This window comes from Bos mutus, chromosome 13 (assembly GCF_027580195.1).
Source record: "Bos mutus isolate GX-2022 chromosome 13, NWIPB_WYAK_1.1, whole genome shotgun sequence".
NCBI classification, from domain to species: Eukaryota; Metazoa; Chordata; class Mammalia; order Artiodactyla; family Bovidae; genus Bos; species Bos mutus.
In genome coordinates this window covers 21,962,454-21,986,937 of record NC_091629.1, presented here as the reverse complement: position 1 = coordinate 21,986,937, position 24,484 = coordinate 21,962,454, and the positions used below count along the sequence as shown (strand labels likewise).

Below are 24,484 nucleotides of genomic sequence, written 5' to 3'. Positions count from 1 at the left end.
GACTGCAAGCCCCAACACAGGATCCACAAGTCACAGGTGGTGCTGAAATTTAAACTGAAACTGTCAAGGACGACAAGCTCAGTTCTCCAGGCGCACCGGGCACATCCCAAGTGCCCACAGCCATCCGGGGCGTGAGCCACTGCTCTGCGCTGCCCCTGCTTGGCCCGCGGTGAGCACGCTCTGCCCTCATCTCTCACCCCAGCCCTCTTCAGCTGCCTCCGCTGTGGATCTGGGTGTCCGTCTGTCTCTCGAGCTTCCTTTTCACGGTCCGCCCCGACCCAGTCTCTCTCCTCCACCTTGGCTGCTTCGGCCCTCTCCGCTTCGCCCAGAGTCTCTTCCTTTCTCCGGGTCCCGCTGCCACTCTGGTTTCTCCCTACCTGTCTGTCCCTGTGCCTCCCTCCTTGCCTCGCTCCATAATTCATGAAGCCACTCTGAAGAGAGCCTGGTTTTCATTCAACATAATCTCCCTTCCTCAAACTGAGAGAGGTTGGAGCGGGGGAGGGTGGTTACTCCAGCCCCCAGTGGCTAAAGGAGGTACAGCTCCAGTCTGATGGAGTCTCATTCGACTGCTAAGCACCTCGAGGCCTCTGCTCTCTGATTCAACTCCACTAAATGCAGACTGAAGTGAGCATGCACTACCCTTTTCCGAGTGGACAGTTTGGATCCTGAGTCCTGACATGGACAGAAGCCTTGTTTGTTCTCCACGTTTGCCCAGGAATGAGCTGAACTTCTAAACCCATTCAGGCAAAGGACGAGCCCCAGAATTCATTCAAGGTCTCTGGGAAGGGCACCCACTCCCACACAGGCAGAGGACGGTGCCCGACACGGCTGCCCGCGAACGTGGACGGGCCCTGGTGCGGCAGGCGGGGGCAGCAGCGTCTGCTCCTGTCCGTCCTGCCGCACTGTCATGGGGCTCTGAGCGGGGAGACAGCCCCAAGGCGGGGCTGGTTCTGCAGGGTGACGTCCGGCTCTGCCCGTTCAGAGCAGCTGATCCACTTCTCAGGCGCCCACGGGGATGTCTCGAATTGTGGCCCCCGTACGTCTTGTTCAGGTGAAGGAACTGCCTGTGAGCAGAGCACTCAACGAGCGCCAGGCCCCCCGCTAAGCCCTGTGTGTGTGCAGTAGCTCATTCGGTCCTCACATCCGGGTGAGCAAATCGAAGCCCACAGACGGTAAGTAGATTGCTCAAGATCAAAGACCGGTTAACAGTGGGGGGGCGGGGGTGCCGACTCCAAAGTTCATGTTCAGATTTCTGAAGGCTTTCACACTTGACTCTGACTTCTCGTTTTGTTTCTTTCACTGCAGTCTCCCAGTTCCACCTTGTTTTTGACAACCGATACGATGGCCGTCTTTTAACTGAGCTCCTTTGACTCTGACGTCTCGTTTTGTTTCTTTCACTGCAGTCTCCCAGTTCCACCTTGTTTTTGACAACCGATACGATGGCCGTCTTTTAACTGAGCTCCTTGGTGCTCTTCCTCTGCCCTCACCTCCCGCCTCAGCTCTCTCCCCACCACCGCTCTGCAGGAAACACAGACCGTGCAGTGTGATCTTTCTAAAAGGGCAGCCTGGTTATTTCACGATCCTGATTAAAGCTCAACTGCTTTTAAAAAAAAAAAGAAAACAAACAAGGTCCTCTTTGCTACCTCTCCAGCTGGTCACAGGCTTCCCAGGTGGCTCAGATGATAAATAATCCACCTGCAATGCGGAAGACCTGAGTTTGATCCCTGGGTCAGGAAGATTCCCTGGAGGAGGGCATGGCAACCCATCCCAGTATTCTTGCCTGGAGAATCCCATGGACAGAGAAGCCTGGAAAGCTACAGTCTATGGGGTCGCAAAGAGTCGGACACGACTGAGTGACTAAGCATAGCACACCAGCCGATCACACATCCTTGCTCCACCCTTTACAGGACCACTCACTCCTCCTGGGTGTCCCCCTTCCCCATGCAGGAATTCCTTTTCTGACTGCCCGCTTACCCTCAGCCTCACCTACAGCCTCCTACAGCCCTCCTTCATGGCGGGACTGCTGGGTCCTCCCCTGGAACCCACAGGCCGGGCATCCCTCCCAGGGCCCCACACAACTTGGGAGTTACGGCTGGTGTCAGTCAAATGAATTGCTCTTTCTGTGTCTATTTTAACACAGTCCTTCTGGATAAATTTTTTTTGGAATTGTGGGGCAACAAACAGTATTAGCTGGCTAAGGACCTCTCTGGAGGCTCTGCAGTTCCTGGTGGGCCAGCCTCCTCGAGACAACCCTGCTTAAAAGGATCACAAAACACAGCTTTCCAACTGAGGAAGGGTTAAGTACCTACCAGTAAGTTTCCTGAGTGCCCACCTTGCTTCATAGCAATTTCACTAATAGTAGTACAACTATAAGAATCGTAGGGGCTTCCCTGGTGGCTCAGTGGTAAAGAATCCACCTGCCAATGCAGGAGACACAGGTTCGCTCCCGGATCTGGGAGGATCCCACGTGCTGTGCTCTAGAGCCCGGGAACCACAACTACTGAGCCCACCTGCTGCAGCTACTGAAGCCCGTACACCCTAGAGCTGTGCGCCAAGACCAGAGAAGCCACTGCAGGACGCATCTGTGCACCCCAACTAGAGAGAAGGCCCCGCTCGCCACAAGCCAGTGCCGCAAAGACCCATCACAGCCAAAAATAAATACATAAAATTATTAAAGAAAAACAAAAAACAGTAACAGCTGCACTGAACCATAACAAAACAATAACAATAACAAAATACAGCTTGTCTAGGAACTTACATTGAGGATTATGGACCGAAGGTGCTTCTGTGCAAATGCATTGGCCATGTCCTGTTGAGAAGAAGAGGCAAATGTGAGCCGGGTGGCAGGCACGGAGCTGTGACAACGATCCAAAGGAAGGGATGTCACAGCTCTCGGGCTTTTCCCCTTGATTTTTTTCTTCTTTTCAAATGAAAGGTGGGCACGTGGGGTAAAAATTCACAGACCTTCAACTATGTATTTTATACTCTGAAAAATTCCCACGCATTTTCTTTCCAGAGTACAAGTGAAGGCAAACAGGGCTTCCTTTCTCAATGGCACAATCAACTGAGTCATCTTCAGAGAGGGACAAAGACTACTTTAGGACGAGACATTACAAGGACGCTGGGCAACAGACAATGAGCACAGGGCACAGAGCAGCGTGATGGTTCCCAGGCCACATGCACTGTCCCCGGCTGGAACCACTGCCAAGGCTGCAAGGGGCTCTGATGAAACGCTGACTCCAAACCAGGGATAGGGCTTGGCCCCAGCATCTCCCCAGCCCCCAGCACCATGCCAGCAGGAGCTCGGGCAGGATGCTTATGACTCACTTCTGACCGGTTTTAGAGAAGAATCTGTTGTGTGGTTTGGGGTACTTTTTCACGACAGGGTCGCCTTTTTTATTATATTGGGTTCAGATTTTGACAGTAACTATTTAGCACACTCAGGAAATAGTGTCCTAAGTTAAGTGAATCTCCCAGGGAATGAAGCCTTAAGGGTCCTCTCAGAACCATTATTTTGACCATTCTTGTGCTAATCTTCTCAAAATATATACACTTCTTTATTTTTGAAGAGACTGTAATGATTATAATTTAATCACTGCCAAGGATTTGGTCCCATCAGTAAAACCCACATCAGTTACTATCCTATGTTGTGACACTGTTCTGAAAAGTTCTGACATAGCTTCTGAAATGTGAAGCTATTTTCCCCTAAACAAAATGCGCCTAGATTACTATGCTTTTAATTTTCTGGACAGCTTTTCATAATTCTTCGTCTCTTCCTTCCAGTGTCAGCCATCACTTCTTATAATGTTAATTCGTATGACTTCACTTTCTAAACTGCCTCCATTTAATTCCACAGATAATCATCTTTCTCAGAGCTGGAAGGCCTCTCTTGCTTCTAGATTTCTGGCCACATTCCCAACGGCTGACGCTGCCAGGAACATTAAGTTTTACTTTGTGTCCCCCGAGCACACACTGGCTGGCAGAGGAAGAAGGTGGACTAGAAACTTCTTCAGTAGCTATGGGAGGCTGGTTATGGAGCTTAAACCTTGCTGTCGACAGTGGGTAATTGCCAGTGATCTGCTACTGGAGTATAAAGGCCTTCGACCAAAGATTTCTCTGCGGTGCTGGCAGGGGAGAGCGGGAGAAAGCACTCACTGTCTTTCATATCCTTGTAGAGCTGACCTCTCCGAGCTCCCTCTAACCAAGAAATGAGCATTCAAACTCCCTCTGTGAACCGTCTAAAGCTTCTCCAATTGCTATGGTCTAGTAAGCATCCAGAAGGGCACACATTTCCCTTTACTACTGCTACCGCAAGCAGGAAGGCGATGCATCTGGGATCATCCAGATGAAAGTCACAGGCTATTCCTGAATCTGATCTTCTCCAGCTGAACGACAGACCCACATGAAGGCAGGTTACAAAGAACAGACTGGGCCATGTTCCCTGGGGCAGGCAGCCCCTTCCTTAATCCTTGAGGTGACTGTGATCCGCAGTGCTTCCCTCCCTGCCCTGTCAAATGAGATTTATAGCACACAACCTTTTCCTGTGTCTTGGAGCTCCGTGAACCGCCTGATCAGATCAGGAGATTTTTGCCTGGCTTTGACCTCCCCACCTGGAAGACAGCGGGGCCCTTTCCACACGGCAGTGCTACTTACAGTGACAGGCAGGTCTAGCGGATTAAGGTGCTTGTCCTGCCGGCAGAAAGCAAAAAGCACAGAGAGAAGCAGATGGAAGAATGAGCTTTCGGCTTACACTCACAACAGGACTAGGGAGGAAGAGATGAACAGAGCAAGCCATCCAAGAAAGACAAGGACAGACAGAACCACAGATGCTCCAGGTCCTCCCACCAGAACCTTCCAAGACCTCAGGACATGATCCCACAGGAATTCCAACTTACTGAGCCCAGGGGCTTGACCGAAAATTACAAAGCCTTTCTTATGTACCTCTCTTGGGCTTTGACCAGAGAAATCAAGAACGGCAGTGTTGGAAGGGCCCTTACAGATCCTTTAACCTGGCCCTTGCATTTTACAGAAAGAGAAGTGGAGACCCGGAGGGGTCAGAGCACTTGCCCAGAAGTGGTGAGAAAAACACTCGGCCTTGGGGCTCTGGCCTCTGAGGTCAGCGTTTGCCCCACTGGCCCGCTCGTCCCTCGTTTCCTCCCTGGGAAAACAGCCTTTTTCTCATGACATCCTTATGAATGAATCGGGCAGATGCTGCTCCCACGTTATAGGTGAGGAAACCGGGGCTCAGAGAAGTAGAGCAATTTGCATCATGTCACATAGCTAACTAATAGGGAAAAATTTAGAATCTGGATGAGAGGATCTTCAGACATGAAACTTTGAGCTAAGTCTCTCCACTGTTGCTTCCTTCAGCAAGGATAGGACCTGGCAGGGCTGCCAGGAGAGTCTCTTCTCCCTGCTTCTTGATCCTCTAACCCAGGGGTAGCCACACTAAGGCCAAATGAGATGTCAAGGTCTTATGAACAGTCACCACACCCCCCTGCTGTCTACTGTCTGAGGCTTCCTTGGCTATAGCGGGAAAGCTGAAGAGTTGCCACGTAGACCATAAGGCCCACCAAAGAAAAAAATATTTATTCGGCCTTGAGAGGAAAAAGTCTGCAGGCCCCTGCCCTGACCTAGGACCCAGGTGGTCTCCCTCCTTGGTCTTCCTGGGGTCTTCCTTATTAGCAAAGCCACTCTGATGGGCTCTGGCTACAGAGGGACAGGACGAAGGACTCCCCCAAAAGTCCCTGACTGGCTGGGTGAGAAGTCTTCTCTCGGAAAAGCCCAAATGAAAAGCTTGAAAAGGCTGCCACAGACCTGTCGCTTGTCCTCAGGGGCCTTCAGAAAAAGTGCGTTAATCAGTGCAATGGCGTAGGTCTGAATCTCCTGGTTGGAGCTGTGTTAACAGAGAAAGAAGGCAGAGGGAGATTAGCAGACTGAACAGCAAGAGATGGTTTACAACAATCACTCGCAGACTGTCATAAAATAATCGGAGGCCAAGGATCAAAAGCCTTAAAACAGGGCACAGCCCCTGACCCAGCAATTCAAGCAGGAAGAATTTATCCAAAGACAGCCATTAGAGAGCTGTGTGCAAGTTACTGGCAAAGTGTTTTATCAAAGTACTATTAAAAAGAAGAATAGGAAATAATGTGAATGTCCACAGGAGCAGCTCTGTTCATGTATATGAAAATCCTAAGCAGTCACTGTTTTAGCACAAAGGTTCTTCATTTGGGGTTAGGGATGGGCTTAGGGTATCCATACACCCTAGAAACGGTATAGCCATTATTCCATTTATCTGGTTGACTATGTGACAGTTTTTCCAGGGAGGTGAGAGTCCATAACCATTACTGGATTTTCAAAGGCATCTGGGATGCAAAAAGATTAAGAACTACCCTTTTAGAAGGTTCTTTGACATGGGAAATGTTCAAGACCTATTACTCTGTTAAAAAAAAAATCAAGGCACACAAAGTATGTGTAGTAAGATTCCAACTTTTTTACAAGCATGCATAGAAAAGACAAGACCAGTGAGCCAGTCAATTTAATGTTAGGGACTTCCCTGACAGTCAAGTTGTTAAGACTCTGCACTTCCAATGCAGGGGGCGTGGGTCTGATCCCTGGTCAGGGAACTAAGATCTCACATGCCTCGAGGGTGGGGTGGTAAAAAAAATGTTAACAGTGGTTATGTCTGGCGGTGGGATAATGGGCAAACGGTTCCCTTATTGTGCTTCTCTGTTTTTTTGAAGTCTTCAACTGTGAACATATTTTATTTTAAATAAACAGTAGCTACCACTTTTCTCTGGAATCTCATACTCCCAGCAATTGATGAGAACTCTCCACCTGCTGTGTCACAGCTGCATTCTGAGGCTCTTTCCAGAGGGGCTGCTGGGCTCCCAGGTCAGGCGGGGGCGTCTTGGAAGTCTGATTGAGGGCACGAGGCGTCCCTCAGCCCAGCAGCAGCGGACATGACTTCCAGGGACAGCAATGGGTTGAAAATATTCACAGACTGACCCCTAAGAAACGCCTAGCTCCTCTCTCCTCCCTAAGGAGGTGATTGGGTCATTCCAATTCAGAAACAAAGAAACAGAGGTAACTCTGAGGTCAGGAAAATCAGAACTCTCCATCTGGGGTTGATCATGTCCCCTCACTTCAATCAACCTTTTTGGCTTTTGGGGCATGAAAACAGAGGCTGAAGAATCCCCTAGAGAAGTGACAAGGAGAAAGAAATCAGAGTTGCAAATTTTCTTGTGCTTTTTTTTTTCACTTGGGCTCGTGGGAAGGTTTGGGCTGAGAGCATAGCTGAGTGAAGAAAAGGCTGCTAAAAACAACCGAGTCTGGGAATTCTGGCTTCCCCGGGAACCGGAAGGGTATTCAGTCAACAACCCACATGCTGGAAGGGGGCAGTAGGTAGGAAGGTGTCAGCAGTATCAGCATCCTTGCTTTCGGAAAGTCCAGGCCCCTTAAATTAGGTGGAATGGCAGAAAGGGAAGAAAAAAGAAGGGGGAAGGGAGAACAGCCTCCTAAGGGTTCATCTGTCTTTAGATTTTGTTTACTATCTGTTACATGTCTTAGGACGGGATAAACTTAAAAAACAAACAAAACCAAAAAAACAATGACCAACAACAAAAAAACCTCTCCTGAATGAATACCTATCCTGTGCGGTCTCTACACTAGACCTTTTCTCTCCTTTGATCCTCCCAAGCCTGAGAGGTGGGAGGGATTAACCCCAGCGCAGAGGTGCGGAAACTGAAGCCAGAAGAGTTAGCTTGCCGAGGGCAGAGACCTCGTCTGCAGTAGAGCCTGAATTGGAACACATGCTCTGCAAGACACTTCTGGCTACCCTCAACCGCACGCTGCTAGTTCAGCAAGAGTTCATTCGACAAATACTAACAGAGCTTCTACTTAAAACAAGGGATACAAAACTGGTCCCTGTTCCCAACTCAACGTTTAAAACGGGAGACAGATAATAAAAAATACAGTATTTCATGTAAATATGATCGTCATAGACACAAACAGGGACTCTTGCGCTCATAGAAGAGAAAGCATCTAATTCTGTCTGGCACCATGGTGATACAGAGAGGGACTGGGACAGTTTCATGCTATCCTAAGAGGTGAAGAGAGTTACAGAGGGTGTCAGGCAGGAGCGTGACGTGACCAGCTCTGAATTATGGGAGGAGTTCTGGCAGTGAGTAGCAGGGAAGAGGTGACGAGTGACAAGCGGCCCAGCACCTGGGAATACAGGTGCGGCGGGAGGAGGGCAGAGGGCTGGGGGGCGGGCCGGGCAGGAGGCGCGGCAGGGCCACACTTACACCTGGAGGTGCGAGATGAGCTGCCCCACAGTGATCTCCTCCGCGATCTTCTGGTACAGGCTCTGACTGTTCAAGACCATGCTCTCCAGGATGGCCAGGGACCTCTGCAGGATGGACACGTCCACCATGGGCTGGCTCACGTACCCCGCGATCTAGAGCCAGAGAGGGTGAGGCGGTCAGGAAGCCCGTGAGGGCTGAAGGCTTAGGTTTCAGATGCCCGGCCCCCACCCAGGACTCTCCCTGCTTAGGTGTGCTGCCCACTTCTGGACAGTCGCCCCCAGGTGACAGTGGTGTCTGCTGTGTTGGCCAGGGTGCCAGGGAGTCCCGGGCATGGATAATGCATAACTCGATTTCAAATGACAGCATCCACTCAACTGTGTTTCCTTAAACCTAAGAACTTAATCCCTTGTTTTTAGAAACAAGGGTTTCGGCATGGAAGGGCTGAGTGTGAGGAGCAGAGGGTCTTCCTGATCCTGGGACCTCGTGTGCTCGCCATGTGCTGTTCCCCTGACGTACACTTTGTCCCTGTACACACGCAGAGACTCAGGGACATGGAAAGGACCTCCAAGTCTCGTAATTTAATCTCTCTGCTCAGTCCCCATAAGAATATCCTTGACACATGGTCACTGCACTCCTGCCTAAGTGTCTCCAGCCATCAGGAAGTTCTCAATGTCCCAAGCCAATGACAGGTACAATCTAGATCAGCTGAGATATCATTTATTGGTTTTCAGTTCAGTTTCTGGACACTGCCTCTTCTTCTAGAAGAAGGACAAAACTAGAAGTCTCTCCTCTCCACACTGAGTTCATCTGACAAATAGGCTCGCCTGCAGATTTGTAAACAGAAGGCACACTAGTAAATGTAAGAGAATATAAGGCAAATGAAATGAACATTTTTTTTTTTTAAATCCCAAGAAGAGGGAGGGCTCAAGAAGCAGTCAAGAGACTTAGGGATGGGGCTGGCGGGCTGGCTGGCGCTACCGCAGGTCTCACTGACAATCCAATCCCACTTTGGCCACAATGGATTCTGGGAGCCCAGTCCCACCTTCTCAGCACAGGCCCTGTGAGTATAACAAAGTCTCGGTACATCTTCCAGGAGCCACAGGAAGGCCAGACCCTGAGGATGAAAAACCTGGCCTTGGGGCTAGAAGGCCGACCCTCCCTGGAGCAGCTGTGTGGCCTGCATCTCCCCTCGAGCCTAGAGGACACCTGGTGACTGAGGGAGGAAGGTTGGAAGCCTCACCTGCTTAATAAAGGTGATTGAAACCATGTCCCAGGAGACAATGCCATGGTCCATGAGCTCTAAGAAGGCAGTCAGGGTGAATGCCAGCATCTCACTGTAGCTGAGACATGTGCAAAACACACACAAAACGATACGAAGATTCAGAACCGGGGAACACGGGAGTGAAGGGAGCTGCAGCAGGCACGGGTTCAGCGTAAGCACCACGCGAGAAATCTGCAGACACCACCGGCCCGGTGCCTGGCCAACGCCGATGCCTACACGGATTCCTCCCCGGATCTCTAGTATCACCAAGGGGAAGGCGGCTGGGCGACCAGGCTTCCTCATCTCAGGGAAACAGTCCCTCGGCCACCTCCCGTCCAGCAAATGCCCATCAAACCACAACACCGGGTGGGGTGCCCAAGGGAGCTTGCGTCCCAGCCCGCCTTCAGGCCAGGAGGCAGCAGGATGCAGGAGAAAGAGCATGAACTTTGGCCCATGGTTTCAGCTCCTGTCTGACCACTTCCTAGCTGGGCAAATTTTAGACTTCTAAAATTTTCAGACTTCTATTTCTCTCTCTGTAAAATGGAATTCTTCTCACAGTGTTAACCTCACGGGGTTGCAGTGAGGACAGGATAAGGCATAAGAAACCTGACCAGAGTGCTGACGGACAGGAAGGCTTGAAATGTTTTCTCCCCTTCTCTGCTCTGTATACACTGTATCTGTTATGCACCCATACCTGCATGTGCGGGCCCAGTCCCTTCATGTGTCCGACTCTGCTACGCCTTGGACTATGGCGTGCTAGCGCTCTGATTTACAGACCAAGTTTGCGTTTACAAAACATGTTCTGACCCATCTCACCCACGATCCTCCTCAGGACAGGACAGCCAGGTGGGTAGCACCTCCATTTTAAAGAGGAGGGAACCACGGCCAGTCAAACCCTGCACTCCTGGGAGACTAGGAACGCCGGGTCGGTGCTGACGGCAGCCACAGGCTTCAGGATTTTCGTGCAGCCGGAGAATCCACAGCTTAAAATACCTGAGATGAGCTGCTCAGTTTGGCTAAGAAATTTCAACAGCTGACCCATCAGCTGAAAGAAGACTTCTGACTCCCTCTCTGCTGGCTTAGGTTCCATGGGCTTAGAAGACAAACTAAACATGTTTATCCACTGCTGATATCAACAGGGCAGTTTCCCGCCACGTTCCCCTTAGCACTGGAGTATCACAAAGTACGCACCCACCGTGAAAACGGGTGACAGGCAGACAGCGAAGGGGCGAGGGAGAGCTATTACAGAGGAGGGCCACACACGTCTGTGTATAAGGAGCCTGTGTATGGGGGCTGGTGCCTGGAGAGGGAGGGACGTGGGATGTGGTTAAGAATAGACAGACAGAGACCTATTCTAGTTGATAACGGACAGCCTGCTGATTAACCTCCATCACGTCACATCGACTTTCCAGAAACGACTGCAGCTGCGAGCTGACCTCTCTTCCCAACATCCTCAGCCCTGAGTTTACTTCTCACTTAGCACAGGGCTGCTCTGTCCCGACTCTGAATTTGTGAGAGCCCAGCTAGACTAGGAGACTCAGGGCCACAAGTTATACCCCTGTGTGGACCGTAGCGCTTGGCATGCTGCTCCGCACGCAGATGGAGCCCAACAAGCGCGTCTGACTCAATGGAAGAGACTGGGATGCCCCGCAGTGTCGTAGATCTGAGACTCCCCTATCGAGACCTCGGAAACACTCACTGGGATAAGAGCTTGGTTCCGCTTTCCACGAGCCGCGTCAGCACAACGATGCCATCCATGTTGATGAACTCGGTGGCGAAGGTCACGTCGGCAGAGAGCTTGGCCAGCTCCTTCATGGCGTCCAGCCGGGTCTCCATGCTGGAGGACTGGGTCCTCTCCATCAGCTGGCGTGCAGCCCGGGACTATGGGACCAAGGACAAGACACAGGACATCAGCTCCCCATGGTGGGTCACTGCTCTGTGAATAGCTCCCAGGGGCCCCTGTGGACTCTCAAGCCCAAGGCAGAAAGAGCTTTTCACACTGCTTAATATTTGCCAAATAAATGTTTATTGGATCCATCAGGGAATCACCAGTAGGTCAAGACAGATCTGTAGCCAAGTGTATCCTTTCTGTATCACTCTGGTCTATGTATTAAAAAGAGTTCCACAGATGGAACATAAGAGATCTGAGAGATGACAATCCACTACCGATGGCAAGTCATAGAGAGACAGACGAATGCTGCTGTTAAGTTGCTAAGTCGTGTCCACCTCTGCGACCCCATGAACTGCAGCACGCCAGGCTTCCTTGTCCTTCACTATCTCTCGGAATTTACTCAAATTCATGTCCATCAAGCCAGTGATGCTATCGAACCATCTCATCCTCTGCCATCCCCTTCTCCTTTTGCCTTCATTCTTTCCCAGCATCAGGGTTTTTCCAATGAATCAACAGATAATGGTTCAATCAATACTGGAGAGTTTTTCTTTTTTTAAATTGACTTTCAGTTGATTTAGAATGTTGTGTTAGTTTCTAGTGTGTACCGAAGTGTCACACGTTTTCTACACATACATTCTTTTTCGTGTTCTTTCCCTTTATGGTTTATTATAGGATACTGAAGCTAGTTCCCTGTGCTATGCGGTAGGACCTTGTAGTTTACCTGCTAATCCCAGATTCCTGATTTACCCCTCCCCCACCCCCTTCCCCATTCGGTACCCGTAAGAGTTCTCTATTAACTAAAGCCATCAGACAGCGGAAGAGGTTGTCTCTTGAAGTACTGGGCTCTTGGTCACTGGAAGCAATCAAGGAAAATCTGGATGACATCTGTCAAAAGTGCTATCGGAGAAATTCCTGCATTGGATGGAGAATTCAATCTGATGACCTCTAAGGTCTCTTTTTCAATCTGAAACTGGTAAGCCCAATACATATATATATATATATACATACACACACACACATATATATATACACTTACTTTCTCTCAGAAGTCCAAATCATTGTTCCTCAAAGTGCTAGCCCTGGAGAAACTTTAAGAATGCCAAGCAGCAGCTAATTTCGAGACAGCTTTTAGAAAAGGACCAGCGGCGCCCTGAGCAGGCGGCCCCTTCCCCCCTGGAGCGCCTGCCTCCTCTTGCAAACACGACTGCGACCCCTCCTCCCGTGTTCACGGGTCCTTCCTGTTGCTGAACTTCTTAACTGTACAGCCAGCGCCTCACATCTTACTGGTTCATCACTCTATTTTCTGTGTGTTAATTTCATGGTCTCGGTTTGAATGGAAGAGTCTGGAGAGCAAAAACGCTCCCGGGGTCTTAATTTTTCTTACAGTGCTAAAGCAAGTGACCGGAGCCCCCGTTCTCCGCTGTCAAGGAGTTAGGCTGCCCGCATCTCTCCCAAGTGACCGGAGCCCCCGTTCTCCACCTGCGAGGAGTCAGGCTGCCCGTGTCTCTCCCTTCCAACCATGCACAGCTCTTGAGGACACAGTGGAGAACATGAGCGCGGAAGAAAGGGCCACGGGACAGAACGATTCGAAGAGCACTGGCCTGCACCACACTCAGAACCTTCCAACCCCAAATGTTCACTTTCCTCCTGAGACGGCGTTTCTGGGTGGCCGCCTCCCGCAGCTCCTGTTCCAGGGAAAGTCACCTGGTCTGCGCAGGGGCCCGGAAAACGCTTGGGCACGTCTGTGAAGGACACAGCTCCCAGGCTGTCATGTTAAACTGGCAGAGCGTCTGGGGCAGAGATGGGGTCCTTAGAACGAGAAGAACGAGAGGGAGGGAAGTGGGAGGCAGAGATGCCGTGAACACTGGCTCTGCGGCTCCCAGACCTGGGTCTGAGATGCGGCTCTGACCTGTCCTGAGTGTCGACAACTGGCAAGTTGTTGAACCTCAGTCTCAGTTTCCTGATCTGAAAAATGGGGCTATAGAGAGTACTCATCTCATGATACCCTATGTGAAAGGATTCAGCTAAACCCAGGCATTCAGCAAAAAGCAGCTGCGGGTACTGTGCTGACGGAGCAGGCACTCACGTTACCAAGGGAACAGGGGCCAGGAACGCCCTCCATTACATGTCCGTAACAAGACACACGAAAAGCTGCAAGAGAAGCTGCAGACGCGCTGAGGCCACCCCCATGTCACCGGTCCTGCTCTGGCCGAGCAGTCAGGGCGGTGGGCCCCTCGCGTCCTGTGGGCACCAAGGTCCCGCCTGTCCGGTCACTCGCCCCCTCTTTCCCGCGCTGGCAACCTCTGTCTCTTTCATCTGAAAACATTCTCAAGGACACAGAAAAACCACCAGAGAAGGTAACAACCCTGACGGGTCGGAGGAGGTGGGGAGCTAGGCAGAGGAGACGAGAGTGGGAGGGAGACCTTTCGCTGGCTCTCTGTCAAACCTTTTTGATTTTAAAATACACGAGTGTTTCTCCTCTTTTTAAGAAAGTGTATCTTTTCAACTCCATATCCCCGAGCTGGAACCTTCTCTATCTACTTCCTTTTAAACCCTTTTATACTCCTGATAATGCGGTGAGTGGAAGGTCCTTGCCTCGGAAAGTCGACGCACTGCCACCTGGCTGCCACCGGCCAGGGACCAGTCTCCCAGACCCACAGACGGCTCTTCTGTCCTCAGCTTCCCTTCTCTCTGCTCACTGCGGACCACGCCGCCCTCCATCCTGACGCTGCCCCTGCCCTCGGCTCCTAAGCCGCTTCAAACTCCTGTTTCCTTCCCACCTTCTAGATGCCTCCTCAGCTACCTGGAAGGGCTGCCCTGGCAGAAACCAGGGGGCCAGTGTGGACTGTCTCGCTCCTTCCAGCTTCTTCGCCAAGCTCACCTCCACTTTTCCCGCCCACCCTTCCATCTCCATGGCCACTGCCTTCACGGGCTGTTAACACTGCTCATTGGCTTCTTGAAGATGCCTTCTGCCATCTTCCATACTGTCACTTTCTAAAGTCATCTTTCTAAAATATAAATCTAAATAAAATATTGCTTCCCGCTTAAAGTCTTTCAGTGTCCCCACACCCCCTTCTGGATAAAGTCCAACCTGCAAGAAGGCCACTGAGGAACCTTCTGTTGGCTTCCGACTGATTGCTACAGGCCCCGGCCACCCACTCCCGCACCACCTAACAAGGCACGTCTCTGGGCATGGAGTACCTTTCCTTCTCCTCTTTCTTCAGCTGACTCCTGCTTACCCTTCAACACCGGAACCACATGTCCCCTCCTCTGGAAGGGCTTTCTGGGACTCCTCAGGCTGAGTCAGGCGGGCCCTTTTCTGAGTTCCCACAGCTCCCTGAGCAACTTTCTCTCCAGACCCCAGAAGGCCTTATACTATATTTGTTTACTCCCCATTAGGCTGTGAGAGTAAAGACGGGCATTTTTCACCTCCAAGTCTTACTTTCTAGAACAGAGTCTGGCCCACGGCAGGGATTCACGTACACCTGACAGATAAAAGAATTCCTAAGGAAAGCAGAATACCTACCGGGGAGATAGCCAGCTGTAAGATTGTCCCATTCTTAATGTCGCTGCGAGTCTGGGTGGCAAAGAGAAACAAAGAGCAGCTAAGATAAAATATTAAAATTGGGCAAGTGAGCTGAATCAACAAGAACCTTCTGCCATTTTTAAAGGAGTTGTAACTGACACTCCTCAGTCAGGCCCTCTCCTCCTGCTTGTTTCTTGGCCACGAATTTCTAAGACACTTTTCGAGCACCTCTCAGGAAGCAGAAGCCACATTTTCCAGCCACTAGAGGAGAGTAAGGGCTGACGCGCCCTGACCTGCCCAGGGAGCGGCTCTCACCCCAGTAAGAGGAAGCCCCCTGAGGGCCATCGGCACCACTGCCTCGGGCTGCTCACTTGAGAGCGAGTCCCTGTACTAACCTGTTCGGTGATGTAGAGCTGGGGACCATCTGCGTAACGGAGGGTGTAATACTCCGGGTTTGGCAATGACCACCTACGTAAGAGAAAAACAGCAGCCTCTTTGGCCATACATACCTGGGGGCCTGTCTAGAAGCTGCAAATGAAAAACTTTCAGTAGAGCTGCTGAAGGGATTGGGTGGCCGGTGTGATATACGGGAGGGAAAAAACAAAGCTTTGGGTCAACAGTAACCCCCTCTGCCTTCTGCAGAGACTGGCACCACAAAGGTGGCACGTGCAATTCGGCATGGGTCTCAGACCCCACCAGGATCTCAGGTGGGGCACTCCTACAGACTGACAGCAGGTCTTGGGGACATCCCCGCCAGCGATCCTTCCGTCGTGGGAGCCCCGGACTGGGGACCCACCTAACTGCAGGTCCTCGGGCAGGATTCCTCTCAAGGTCTGGCAGTGCCCCTCTGTCTTTAGTCTGTCACTGTCTGCAACAGGGGGCAATTTCAACTCACCCATCGCAAACTTCCTTGATGATGGACGCCAGGGGCCGTTTCTGAAAGAGAGGAGGGTGGTGGGGATGGGGGCAGAGATCCTTCACCAGCTGCCACACCCTGCTAGTGCCAGGGTCCTGGTGAGAGGGTCCGCCAGGCAGGCTCAGCCTGGCGCCTGAGCACGGACTTCTTCTCTGAGAGCTGTTCTCGAAGAGGAAGCCTCTTGCAGGCCATGGTGACCAGCCTTCCAGAGCAGGCACAGGCCTTGGCTGACTCCTACTCCTGATGCCAGTGGTCCACGCCCCGAAAGACACCCCTACCCCGCACTCCCTGACTCCTCACTTCCAGAGCTTACCTGGTCAATTTCAAGGAGCTGTGCATTAGCACCTGGCCACTCGATGGCCACTTTGACGATGTCTGATGGTGGCGGCATCGTTCCCAATAGGGCCTGCCTCTCCAAGACAGACACACAGACACAGCTGCCTGGGGAGAAAGAATCAGAAAGAACGGGTTTGCCTTCGGTTTTCACTTTTGTTACATATTTTGAAAAATCGGAAGGTAGTGTCCAAAGAAACACATAGGACTACTTGCTTTGAGCTTTTCGAGATCACACCACAACCTTTCCTTGGGCCTTTTGTCTCTTTAGATTAAATCGGCTAGTAGAAAAGGGACAAACCTATCTATCCACTGCAGATAAGCCAGCAGCAAGATCTGCAATGTGACGCTTCAGCTGGACGGCCAGGAAGGCCCTGTGGTAAATGAGTATATTGACTGCAAAGCCCTGTCCTGGAACCTTGGGAGGGAGAAACATATGCCCGAAGACCAATAAGAACAGACACACGCTGTTCCTGGCTGGGTGGTTAAAGGAGCCCCGCCAGCTCTGCGGTCAGCCCTGATCCCAGAGTCAACAGGGCCCGGCCACAGCTCCTTGCTTCCTCCCTGCTTATTGCTGCCACTCCTTCCCCCTCAAGCCTCCCCCGTGTGGGATGACACAGGGTTCAGAAAATGGGGAAGAGAAGCGGGACAGGAAATGCTATCTTCATCCCAATTGCCCAGGGCAAGGGCCACCAAAAGAGAAGTGGAGGGAGGTGAGGACACTCCCACAAAGGCCCCACTATCGGAGGACAAGGCTTCAGAAGTACCTCTGACCCCACTCCCCTGCTGCCCTACAACATAAAGGAAAATAAATCATTTTGAACAAGCCTGGAAGATGGGCCACGTGACCAGTCTCCTAGGCAACTGACAGCTTAGTGGCGTTCCGGGCAGCAGCTAAAGCGTTCTCTCTCCAGGGTCTGATGCGGGAAGTTGCCCCACTGATGGATGATTTCAATGTGTGTTTATACTCCGTGCCCGCAGCTTCGAGAGAGGCCTCACTCTTCATCAAAAAGACCTTTCTCCTGTATCCTCCAAGTTTAACCATGCACCCGCAATTTCTGCTTCTGAATGGAGACTGCCTGCCTCTCCTGGAACATGCAACACAGCTGTTGCTACGCTGGTATTCATGGATGCCAGCACTTTTGCAGCCCAAGCACAGATGTCAGTTCTCACAGTACTTCTAAGTACAAACCTCTTTGGTGACGGGGTACAAGTCCCTTGGACTTCCCAGGTCATGACGCTAGTGGTAAAGAACCCACCTACCAATGCATGAGACTTAAAGAGACCTGAGTTCGATCCCTGGTTTGGGAAGATGCCCTGGAGGAGGGCATGGCAACCCACTCCAGCATTCCTGCCTGGAGAATCCTATGGGCAAAGGAGTCTAGCAGGCTACAGTCCATGGAGTCGCAAAGAGTCAGACACGACTGAAGGGACTTGGCATGTACAAGTCCCTTACCTACCATCCCACAGGTCTCAGACAGAGGGAAGCTTTCCTGACCATTTCCTGACCAGGGTGGGCTGCTTCAGAAGTCGACTGTCAAAAATACCAGCACTTGGACTTCCCTGGTGGCCCAGGGGTTAAGAATCTGCCTGCTGATGCAGGGGACACATGTTTGATCCCTGGCCCGGGCAGATTCCACATGCCACGGGCAACCAAGCCTGAGAGCTGCAAGTACTGAAGCCCACGCACCCAAGAACCCCAGAACCTGTGCTCCACCACAAGAGAAGCCCAGGCTCCACGACAGGCGCAGCCTCTGCTCGCCACAACTAGAGAAGACCTAGCACGGCCTCACACACACACACGGTGTGTTTATACTACCAGCACTGTCAGAACACACACACATGGTGTATTCCTGTTACCAGCACCGTCAGAACACGGCAGCACAGAAGAGATGGTTTTTGACGTGCTATCACGTACTTCGCTGAGTTCTGCCAGCAGCCTTATGAAGTAGGCACAACAGGATTATTTGAAGACATCTCCATTTGAAGGTGACAGAAGTGCAGCTCAGTGGGCTAAGCTACCCGAGCTCACCCAGCATAAAAGCGGTGAAGGGGACAGACGTGGAGCTGACTTTGGCCAGCGCGCCCCCTGCGCCCCCACCCCCCACTGAGCTGGCTTGAATTTCTGCTCGCTGCAACTGAATTAGGCCTAAAGGTGAAGTGGGCTGGCCTCATGGCTCTGAGAGCTTTCACATCTTCTGCAGCTCCAGGCGGAACTTCTCACATGTGATTTCTATGTGCCTAGACACACAACAAATCTCTGAAAAGAAACAGGCCCAAGTCCTGGTGGAGATGCTCTGCTCAGGTGACAGAGCAAAGCAGGCATGGTACCATGAATCTCTGGATCCCCAGGACACTCTTATCCTTCTCTAAGGGTATCCTTGTCATACCATTTTAATTTAGATACAAATTACATAAAATACAATGCAGAGCTTATGTATATATGTGTGTATACATATGTAAATACACACATATATATACATACACAAAAAACAGAAACACACACACACACCTTCCTGTAACCACCCACCTAAAACAAGACACCAAACATTTCACACCCCCCAAATTTCCCTCCTACCTCTTTCTGGTCAGCCTCTCACCCACCAGCCCTCCAAGAGGCAACTTCTTTCTGACTTGTATCACCATGGATTGTCCTGCAGCCTTTTGTATTAATATAAATACTTCATACATGTGGAAATGCACAACATGGCCTCTAAGACCATTTGTTATTTAATTTAGTTTCTTCTTCTTTTTTTTTAACTTTTTGGCCAGAGTGAGGCATATGGGATCTTAGTTCCCGGACCAGGGATCGAACTCACGTCACCTTCAGTGAAGCACGGAGTCTTAACCACTGGACCTCCAGGGAAGCCCCTGGTTTCTTCTTTTTAAAATCAGCAGGCCGTGTAGGTGCAAGAGGAAGAGTGCTGGGCTGGGATGCCGGTCCCTGCTGAAGAAAGCACCTGGGTTCAGAGCCAGAGGACTCGGGACCTGGTCACAGCTCCGTCGCTGAGTGTCTGGGTGATGACGTGTCCCTTTCACCCAAGTCTCGATTTTCCTCTCACCTGCGAGGCGAGACTGTGGAACTAAAGCACGTGTAATGTGCCTTTTAAGTCTAAGATTCTAAACTAGAGCTTAGAATTCCAAATGAAGACTGCCCATTTCAAAGTTTTATGCGTAAGAATCTTCACCTTTACTTCAGTGGTACTGCTAAGAAACCAATCATATATTTTGGAACTCCTAAACAAAGCTGACACTCATCACTGTATTTTACAGTTACACTTCACTTTGATCCATATGGCATATCCTAGGCTGATTATCTCTTTATTAAAGTCAGCCATGAGTGATTCTTGTCTGTTCCAAAAATTCACATCCCTGTGAAAGCACGGGGATTTGCAATCGCTGGGACTATTCCAGAGACACTGTAAGCCCCTGTTCTCTGCGATTCTGCCCTTTCCCCAAATGCCCAGGCAGCCCACGTGTGTTGGCACTCTCTCCACCCGCACCACAGCCTATGGGACCAAGGTGAACACCCACTCTCCGCAGACTAATCCAATCCGCTCTCTTGAGCTTAAAAGACACAGGATAAGGGAGATGGATGTTGACGGGCTCTGAGCAGGCCAGTCAGCTTCAGAGTGGGGACCACGGCAGGCCAAAGATACAGGAGACGCAAAAACCACGGGCCTTACAGAGGAAGGAGATGAATAGACGGCAGCCTAACGCGCACAGGGCACGGAGCAGGCCTTTAAGGAACACTGGCCGGAACACTGAAGAGCAAAGCCCACTTAGACAAGTCTAGCTTGTTAACAACAGTTCAGTTACGCGGTGGCTTCGTGGCAGTCATCCTGTGTATAACAGTAATGTGCAGACGGCCTCTTTACACTCCATCGCACATGGCTGTGGTGTTACTACTGCTGAAGCTCACCTGAACCCTGAACACCATCCCCATTAGACAGATGAGGCAACCGAAGTTCACACGGGATAAGAACAGGTCTTCCACATGCCTCCTTTCCATCTCCACACACACAAAAAAACAAAAACAAAGAAACCACATCAGACTGGATCTCAAGATCGGCTCTTAGGGGGACCTTCCCTGGTGGTCCAGTGGTTAGGAGTTCACCTTCCAATGTAGGGGATGTGGGTTCGATCCTTAGTCGAGAAACTAAGATCCTACATGCCTTGGGGCAACTAAGTTTTCGAGCCACAGTGGAGACCCAGAGCAGCCAAAAAAAAAAAAAAAGACTGGGCTTTGGGCCTTCACAGCTGGTTCTCTTCTGTAGCAGCCCTGTGCGACGTTACTCCATTTTACGGACAAGAAACAGAGGCACAGATAAATTAAGCTCCATGCTCAGCGTCATGCAGCTAGTAAGCAGCACCACCAGAATGTGACCCCAGCCAGTCTGGCTGTTTGAAAGCCACATGAAAGCAGGGGGCACTGTACCCACAGCAGGTCCTCCGGGGAGGATGTGGGCGTGCTGGACCTGAAGCTGAAGCACACCGAGGCTGCACCAACAAGAGCTCACCACAGTGACAGAAAACGGAGTCCACTGTCTAAAGAAGGTGACCTCCACTCTCCTGCACGGGGCTCCGTCCGTCATGGTCCAGCCGGACCTTCCTGGACTACTTGTTATTTCCACGAGGCAGGGCACGTTCCTCCTCCTCCTCTGTGTCTTTGCACATTTCCTTCCTTCCTTGGACTGTCAGGAGAGCTCGTATGCAACCTTCAGAGCCCTGCTCAAATGTCATTTCCGCTCTGCACCAGTCTTGGCGATGTGAAATAGGACAGGACCCCGTGTTCTCATGGCCTTCTGTCCACAGCTCTGCGAAGGCTCCCAGGCTACCCCATTACAGCTTTAGATTCAGACAGCTCTCTTCTCCACTCTCTCCTCCTGGGGACAGGTCCAACCCTGCAGCTTCGTCACCTAGCACAGCATTATGAGCACCTGTATCTGCTCAAATCCAACAGCTCCGACTTCTTCAACTCCTACAAGCCAGGGCCGGTGGCACACGGAAGGGGGCGGGCACCGGGCACTCCAGCTGTGTGTTCCCTCCATGACCCAGCACCTTCTAACTCCACAGAATTTCCAGTGTTTTCACATCTAACATCAGATGTGTCTCACTGGAGAATCAGCTGTAGCACATCTGACTCCAGTTAAAAGATGGAGGGAAAACATCCTTCTGCTTTTCTCCCTTGGAAACATTAGGAGACAGGAGGCTAGAAGAGTGATATTCTCCAGGTAACAGCCCCATGGACAGAGGAGCCTGGAGGGGTACAGTCCGAGGGGTCAGAGTCGGATGTGACTTAGTGACTCAACAACGATAACAAACAGCCTGAGGATAAAGGATCTCCTTGTGGGGAACCCTTTCAGCACTCCTTTGCTTACTCTTTTCATTTTCACTTTAGAAAGGAAGCGAAAATTAGGTCGAAGCAATTCAATAACATTGTAAAATTCTCAGGGTTATAAATAGCCTCTTGCTCTACCTCGGCAGTTCCACAGAGTTCAACAGCAAATGGCTAGGATGAGGGAGCTTTGGGTCCACATCCAGGACCAGAGGGCAAAGAAGTCATCAACCCCTTTCAATTAAATGACTCTCCACCCCACCCCACCCCGCCCCCTTTCAAATACTACAGACACAAAGATGACTGGGGGAACTGCTGCTGCTGCTGCTGCTGCTAAGGCCACCAAACAAGAGAGAGATGCACAGCGATGTGGGGAAGATAATTCTACTCTAAGGCTTGAGAATGAAAGCCCAGGTTTTCAAAGGCGAAGCTGGGGAAAACAAGAGGAAAACAAGGACCTTCGTGTCTCCAGTGAGCCTTCTTTAAGTGGCTGCTGGAAGGTGTGCTTATAAAGTCAGCACAGTTACAAAAGGCCCCACTGAGCTCCATCAATTAACCACGCCTGCGTCGGGGGGGTGGGGTGGGAGGACTACTCCTGGGAGCGGGATACCGAGAGCCCAGCAGAAAGGAAGTGAAAGCCGATCCCTGGCCATTAGTAAGGAATTCAGAATGAAGAAGGAAGGCCAGAAGGTTCCAGCTTTCCACCCTCCCCCCTCATTCCTAAGGACCAGGGCTGACTGTGCTTTTTTGTTTCATTCTTTTGCTTTTGATACAGTGGGGGAGGCTCAGGGGAGGTTGGTTTCTGTTTCCTGAGATAGAACCCACGGCATCAGAAAGGGGACCAGAGGTCACACCCTCTTTCTAATCAACAGCACAATCTCCACAGAGGCTTCTCCCTTGGCCAGCTTCTCAAGTGAGAAGTGACTCAACTTCCCTCGGGTCAGACCCCCGAGTGAAGGCGAGACTCGGGTGTACGGGGAGGGAAGCTGGGTTTGCAGGCTCGGATTCTGCCAATCACTGCTAGAAACACCTAGAAGGACCATCGCATCAGTGGCAGCTGAGGTTTCTCCCCAGTTTTTCTGTCGGACACAAAACTCACCCAACACTTAGTTAAAAGCCACTGACTTAGAGCCACAAGCGTGGTGAGGAAGGGTGTGGGAAGACGGGAACTGTCTGGGTTTATTCTCACGAAACACCCACTCTAAGAACCACCCAGGTCTCTGGCTTAGAAAACTTCTGCAGCGCCCCGTGCTTATAGAATTGCGCTTAGACTCCTCAGCAGGGCACCCGGCTCCTTCCAGTCCCACCACGGACCCTCCTCGTGGATACTCCAAATGTCCCAGTGGACCACCCTGTTCCCCCGACTGCCAGACGCTTCCAAGTCGTACTTCGGTCTCAGCCGTTACTGCCTCCATCTGGTCTGGCTGCCAAACTTCTCCTCGAGCTCCGAGGCCCAACAGTCCCTCTTCTGTGCGGCCTTCCTGGTGCTCTGACCTCAGGCAAAGAGAACTGTGCTCTCGTTTGCATTCGCATCTTTTACACAGGGTCACGATCCAGCTGATTCACAACTGCATATGCAGCCTTTTCTCTTGCTCTTCAGACTGTGACCTGCCTTCCAGCACCACCGACGCTGCCGGGGAGCCCCAGGTAACGCAGAATCACCCACTCCAGCCCTGACCTGCTGAACCAGAAGCTGCCTTCAAACAAGATTCCCAGCTGGTTGGCACGCACGTGACAGTCTGAGGAGCCAGACTCGAGACTGGTGGTTCTCCGCTCTGGTTGTGCCTCGTCCAGGCCCACCCCGGGTGGCTGCAACACCCACCTTCCCACCCCCAGCAGGTGACTGTGATGGGCAGCCAGGGCTGGGAGCCACAGCTCCAGGCTGCCAGCTGAGGCCAGGGACTCATCAAGTCCGTATCTACTCCCCTGCCCCACCTTTCCCCAAGGCTGGCGGCACAGGGCCTGGCACACAGCTGTGCCCACGGAATTCCACACCAAAAATACCCTCGAGGATGCCCCTGAACCTGACTGCCTTTAAAAGAGAAACAAAAACTCTAATGACAGAGGACTAGCTGTTGCCTAGAACTCTGCAAATCCCTAGTCATCGAGGTGGACGTAGGAGTCAGTGCTTCCAGATCACTTGCCTCAGTTTCCGGAAATGAAACAGACACTGGAGTGGAAAAGAAGGATGAATCAGAAGTCCTGCCGGCCTTCATGGGGCTGTGGTGCTGCGGCGGGGAGGCAGAGACTGTGTAGGGAGCAGGTATGCTGAGCTGAGAAGCCCTGGGGGATGACTGAAATCCCAGGCTGGGGGCCCGACTCCTTCAATCCTGACCCCAACAGCACAGCATTGCTCTTGCTGGAAAGCTGGGCCAAGCCTCTTGTTTTACGAATACGGGAAGTGAGGCCCAGAGAAGCTGGCAAGGGCCCACCGCCAGTCAGGGGCAAGAGACGGCCTCGCCCCGCGCTTCAGGGTCAGTCCTCCCCGGGCACGGGAGGCCTGGCCGACAGCTCTGCCACAAGCCCGAGCCTCGCTGGGCCTTAGGTCCTGATCGACATGAGGAGGCTGGACTAGGTGTAAGTGAGGTCCCTTCTAAGCCTGATGTTCTAGCACGGCAGCGTAACTTACTGAGGTTAGGAGCTCGTGTTCTGGGGTGGGACAGACCTGGATTTGGATCCCAGCTCTCAGAATTTCTTTACCTGTAAAATGGGGATTTCAATCAACCGACCCTACCCTATAAAGTTGTTGTGAACGATAATACGCGTAATTCATTTAAGCATAGTACCTGACCCACAGTAAGCGGAGTTCCAACCCTGTGAACTTGACGAAGTTGCAAAGCACGGTCACTGTGTTTCCCTGGCATGACAAAGCCCTATCTACTGGGCTTTACCACACTGATGACAGAATGAGAG

General features: G+C 51.5%; 1 protein-coding gene across 2 annotated transcripts in view; it reads right to left on the bottom strand.

Moving 5' to 3' along the window:
- Nucleotides 1-24,484, bottom strand: part of ELMO2 (engulfment and cell motility 2) — a 38,403-nt gene that overhangs the window by 10,715 nt on the left and 3,204 nt on the right. The window contains exons 1-10 of one of the 2 annotated variants that reach the window (XM_070381095.1): nucleotides 19,058-19,180; nucleotides 16,214-16,341; nucleotides 15,880-15,920; nucleotides 15,380-15,452; nucleotides 14,985-15,035; nucleotides 11,267-11,448; nucleotides 9,547-9,646; nucleotides 8,307-8,458; nucleotides 5,818-5,896; nucleotides 2,759-2,809 (exon numbers count right to left, since the gene is read on the bottom strand). In XM_070381095.1, coding sequence (XP_070237196.1) covers nucleotides 2,759-2,809; nucleotides 5,818-5,896; nucleotides 8,307-8,458; nucleotides 9,547-9,646; nucleotides 11,267-11,448; nucleotides 14,985-15,035; nucleotides 15,380-15,452; nucleotides 15,880-15,920; nucleotides 16,214-16,291 — 807 coding nt within the window. In that variant the 5' untranslated portion in view covers nucleotides 16,292-16,341; nucleotides 19,058-19,180. Of the gene's footprint in view, nucleotides 1-2,758; nucleotides 2,810-5,817; nucleotides 5,897-8,306; nucleotides 8,459-9,546; nucleotides 9,647-11,266; nucleotides 11,449-14,984; nucleotides 15,036-15,379; nucleotides 15,453-15,879; nucleotides 15,921-16,213; nucleotides 16,342-19,057; nucleotides 19,181-24,484 lie in introns of those variants that run through there. The other variant, XM_070381094.1, reaches the window with a different exon arrangement.